Source organism: Neltuma alba, unplaced genomic scaffold, assembly GCF_004799145.2.
Source record: "Neltuma alba isolate B1F8T4 unplaced genomic scaffold, ASM479914v2 tig00011551_pilon, whole genome shotgun sequence".
NCBI classification, from domain to species: domain Eukaryota; kingdom Viridiplantae; phylum Streptophyta; class Magnoliopsida; order Fabales; family Fabaceae; genus Neltuma; species Neltuma alba.
The window spans coordinates 1-5,379 of record NW_021636212.1 but is presented as its reverse complement, the minus strand read 5'-3'; the positions used below and the strand labels follow the sequence as shown (position 1 = coordinate 5,379).

Below are 5,379 nucleotides of genomic sequence, written 5' to 3'. Positions count from 1 at the left end.
AATTTTTTATATTTTATTTGTTGAAAATTAGTATACTTTAAATTATGAAAAATGTATGATATTCATATTCTATAATACGTAAAATTCTTATAAGTTCATTTACAAATTTTATTTAACAAAAGTGTATTTTTAAAAAATTGTCTTTTTGAGGTATCTCACATATAAAAGTTGTCTCAAGTTAAAAAAAAATTATATAAAATTTCTCTCGGTAAAAAAAATTGTATTTTAAAAAAAAATATTACTTAGTTGAAGTGAGATATCCAACCCCAAATGGATATCTAGGTCCAATACTAAATTAATTTTAATTCATTATATTATGTAAAATCATTTTTTAATCATGTTTCATTGCTTATTAAAACTCATACCCATTTTGATAATTTTACAAACTTACTTTTACTCAATCATAATCTAAACAATCTTTTACTAATCTCATTTTTACAAACTAGCTTTTCTGAATTTCAATCAAAACCCAATTCAGTTTATCCGATTTAACTTTTATCAGCTTTACTTTTTCATAAGCCAAACTGACAATAAATACCTTTTTAATTACTAATCCAAACGGAGCCTAGTCTGGTGGACTACGAAAAGCAGCAAAATCAACCCCCATATTACGTGCTTGTGCGGCCAATGCCTCCGCCACGGTGTTCACGTCTCACGAACAAACAACCACTTCAACCTTCCAGTCCCAATCCATCATCTGCTGGATTCCAACCAGAACGCTGTAATCCGGATGTTCAGAAGGAATGGAAGATTGAACAGGGGTGATTAAGTCAGTACAATCACTCTCAACGATCAGCGACGCAAGTCAGTATGCATAAAAATTTATCATGTTTTTTCGTCAGTAAAATTTCTAATGAATTTTTCGGCTAATTAATTACAGATCATAATAACTTTATTAACTCTCATATTTTACAATTTACAATATTTTATATTAATAGTTACTTTCAAAAATGAAAATCACTTTTTCGAGGACTATTTTTATATATTTATCTCTTACAATGCAAAATTACTTAAAATAAATTACCCAAATATCCTAAAATATCTGCAATAATATAAAAATCTATTTAATTAAATAAATTGGTCAATTGGCAGAATGAATTTAGAAACTGTTGTTATATCCAAAAGGATCACTCATGACTCCTTCATAACCAAGTCTACAGTCCAGGTAAAAAAAGAATAAACAAAACGAATACTTTTTTTTTTCCTAATAACAAAAACAGGACTTCTTCACAGCCTAAGTCTACAATCCAGAGAGTAGATAGAAAGTAAGTACACAGAGGGAGTAATCAATGACAATATCACAACACCGTCTTGGAGTTGGAGGTTATTCGGATCCTCCATTTCAGTAGTAATGCACTTCAACGTAGTGCTGAGCTTTCCACGTAACACTCACTCACTCACTCACCCAACAAATTTGCAAAGAGAATGGATTTAAGGAAAGAAAATAGAAAGAAATGACTTTGCTTTTTGTTTTTTAATTGCATTTTTGTGAGTTTCTTTCTAGTTAAGGAATCAAATTTGATTTTACTTCTATATTTTATTAACAAGATGCCATCAAGTTTCCTTCTAATAAGGAAAACTAAATCTAATTTTACTTCTATATCTTATTAGCAAGTTGTCATTAAGATTACTTATATGAAGAAAATTTGATCTATGTATAGGAGTAGGCAACATATGCAACTGCAATACATATACTGCCTACTTCTATCTATAGATCAAGATTTCTTTCATATAAAATAACCTTAATGACAACTTACTAATAAAATATAGAAGCAAAATCAAATTTGGTTTTCTTGAGTAGAAAGAAAAATTAAAACACAAAGCAAATTCATTTCTTTCTATAGGTTTCTTCAAAATATACGTATCATCCTTATGTTCCATCAGTTTTCTTCAGCCTACATGTGCTGATCAACTTCTTTCCTACATGCTATACCTTTCTCAGCTTTTGTTGACCAGTCTCTCCATTTTGAACATTTCAGCGTTTCTTGATTCTGGCATCTGACAACAGAACATAACAGATATGTCACAACCTTATAAGCTACAATGAAAAGTTCGGATTCTCTCTCACTTCTCAACAAAACAGTAATAAAGCCCGATTTTGGCAATGACTCGTGAAAATGTCATGAAAGCCCTTTCAACCTTTCAACAAATCAGAGCCTGATTTCAGCAGTAACTCATTGTAAAATACCAAGGAAAGCTAAGACTAATAAAAGGTATGCTCCCCCGTTTCCTAACAAGAAGTATCAAACACTTGCATTTTGATATGAACTTGTGTGAAGATATGATTGAAAGCACAGATTGAAGCCCTTAAATGTATCTCTACCCAAGAGTTTATCCTTATGCCTCAACTCTCATTAAAAAAATAATAATAATAAATTTATGATATTTGTTAAGACGCTTGGAAGATGCAGAATATAAACTGATAGAAGGGAGAAGTTATGCGATAAAGTTGCCTAATATTATTATGGTGATTTTTTTATCTAAAAATAATAGTCGGTAATGAAAAAAAATATGCACTAGTAATCGGTCACTTTGACATGAATTAAATGCCCCACTTGAGGGTTTTATATGATTATTAAGGACCTAAAGGCCCTTTAGTAAAATTTTGAAATTTTTTGTCCTCGAAATTAAATTGAAGCTTGGGACCCAAATTGTCATTCCCCAACCCCAAACCAACAAAAATAAAAAAGTAAGAAACTCTCAAGAGCCTGCAGTAGTTATGAAGAGCATCTCTCAAGGTCATCCTCAAATGCACATGTATTTGGAGAAGAAAAATAAATGTTATTGGGCACAGATATGTAGTTTTTGTGGATATAAAAGAAAAGAGTAATAAAAGTTGAAGCACTTTTAAACAGGACCTAAGCCTAAGCAACACCATTAAGCACAAACCTTTACGTGCAATCTGAACAGCATTCTTCTTTCTTCAATAATGTCAAAATTGAGGCCAGTGTGAGGGAATGCAAAAGGAAACGGACCATTGGTTCATTCTTCAGTCTTTCTTATCCACTCCAGAATACGAGAACAATCTTCATCTTTCATGAAATGCCTTCATAAGAAACTTATTTGTTAAGCTCTTTGCATCAATGAAATATAATTATTACCATTATTCCGTCTCCGTGAAAGTATACCTATTTTTTGTGCGGTAAGACTTAAGTTGAGCAGCTTCTTGGCGATTAGATATATCTTTAGACATTCTAAGGTGTTCAGGCACAACGAGCTTTCCACTCCAATCATGATATGCATTGTTAATGAATTCAATAATTGCATCCTGCCACAAGTTGTTCATCACACGATCACCACGATAAAACTATATGAATGAAATAACACAACTGCATAAGGAGGGGAGGGGGAATATAAACAGAAGGAAACCACTAATTTGAGGGAAAATTGATTAACTTGAAATATTATATAAAAACATTTCTTGTACTATCCTAACAAGTGTCAATTACCGAAACACAATATAAGTAGTTGCACGCGGATCATTAACTATGCAAAGCAGATTATAGAGCAACAGCAAGCGGCAAGGAAGTTTTATTACCAGTGGCTTGGAAGCATCGAGCCAGTGGTAAATATGATCATTGCGAAACCATGTCAATTGTCTTTTTGCAAAATTCCTGCATGGAAACAAAAAATACAGGTATCTATATCTCATCACTGGGTAGGGTAATCCAGCAACAGTCTATCTCATTCACATCAAGAAGAATGCCCAACAAAGCTCTGGGAAAGTAAGAAAATAAATGCTCTCCAAACACAATAGTCAAACACAAGCTACCACATATAAATATTTATTAAATCAAAGCAGTAGAAGATATTACAACAGGCGAACAAATCGTTCATTCAAAATTTTGTTCATAGGATGCCAAGCCTGTGTAATATCCGATGTCCTACGACATTGAAATGCAAAAAGGTTATCATCGGAAGATGGAAAATTTATATTTGTAGGTTCATATGTCAAATCAAAAGCCAAGCTCCTAAACTTATAAAAAGATTATGAAAACAGCAATCTTCACAAAACTGCATCACCCCGAACTTCAGGTGATCCTTTTCTGATATTGATTAGGCCAATCCCATTGAAAAAGATTACATGTACAGATTGAACAAAGGCCATTACCTAGTTTCTTTTTGAAATTCAGATAAAAAATTGTAAAATTCTTCAGCTGAACTCTGCCCTCCATGTCGTTGGCATCTAAGTAGGTATTCCATAGCCTGAAATTATATAGGGAAATATTAGAATATATCCAACAATTTATATAGCTGTTACAATGACCAAATGACAAAAAATACTCAAGAAAAAACATATTGCGAATATCATCAGCAGGATAGTCTACTAGTTATCATCTGCACATTGTAAAACTTCAATGAAAATAGACAAAAGAAACAATATACTTGTCTATAGCCGATTGCTCGTGTTGCAGAATTGGAGTTGGGATGAAGACCCAACTTTAGAAGCCATCGAGCCTCAGACAGAATCCCATCCCTTCCTGCAGTTTAAAAAAAGCCAAGACACCAAGGAATGAGTCGTATGTTAGTGCAGAGCATGTACACAAATGAACTTCTAATAACATCTAGTCGTCTACCAAGACTTGTAAATTATTAACCCCCACAGGAGGCCAATTACATAACCAATACAGGAAATGCTGCTTAACGGAAACCACAGAGAAGAATGTACTACAATATATATGGGAAGCATAATTGAATAAAGAAAATTCAGATAAACTTTTCATACATTTTCTATTTAGATTTTTCAACAAAAACATGACAGTCAGATCATTTTGCAGTTGTCATATTTTTATTGGAGAGTTGAACACAAAAATACAAGGAACTTTATTTGAAACTAGTCCTTGATGAATTACAAATAATGTCTTTCCGGCTCACAAATCACATATACCTAATAGCATATCTTCACACCGCTGGTCGATTGTTTTATATAGGTCAAGCCTCTGACTAGAAAGGAAAAAGCATATGAACTCATAAGGCAAATCTGAGAACTTGGAATCTTCCACTGAATTGCCAGAAATTTTGACATCGGAAGATTCAAAACCATTGGTATCACTAGAATCACCCAGTTCCCTGAAAGAATCATACGGCACCCGAAAAGCAGAAGGAGGTGATCCACTAGACTGCCATTCCAAAAGAATATAAATGAATGATAAAAAGCATATTGTAAGGATATCCCAGAGAACATAATAATCTAGACCTCTGAAAAATAATAGATGACATATACATCCCCACAGACCATGGAAGTATGATTAGTTTATTAATAATGAACAGTAGCTAAAGCTAATAATTTCGGAAATATTCAATGGCAATGGAGCCACAGTAAGGTACTTCTTTATATACTCATTCTTGCTAGCGATGTAACTGCATTTGTCCTCATTA

General features: G+C 32.8%; 1 protein-coding gene across 1 annotated transcript; it reads right to left on the bottom strand.

Annotated features, from left to right (window-relative positions):
* Positions 1 to 1,778: 1,778 nt before the first annotated feature.
* LOC114714909 (tRNA dimethylallyltransferase 9-like) lies at positions 1,779 to 5,240 on the bottom strand (the record flags this gene model as incomplete). The annotated part of the gene is made up of 7 exons (XM_028899702.1): positions 1,779 to 1,998; positions 2,890 to 3,046; positions 3,129 to 3,268; positions 3,539 to 3,614; positions 4,112 to 4,206; positions 4,387 to 4,481; positions 4,889 to 5,240. Coding segments are annotated over 6 exons (822 nt in total), but the record flags the coding sequence as incomplete, so codon positions are not given.
* Between the last annotated feature and the right edge of the window lie 139 nt (positions 5,241 to 5,379).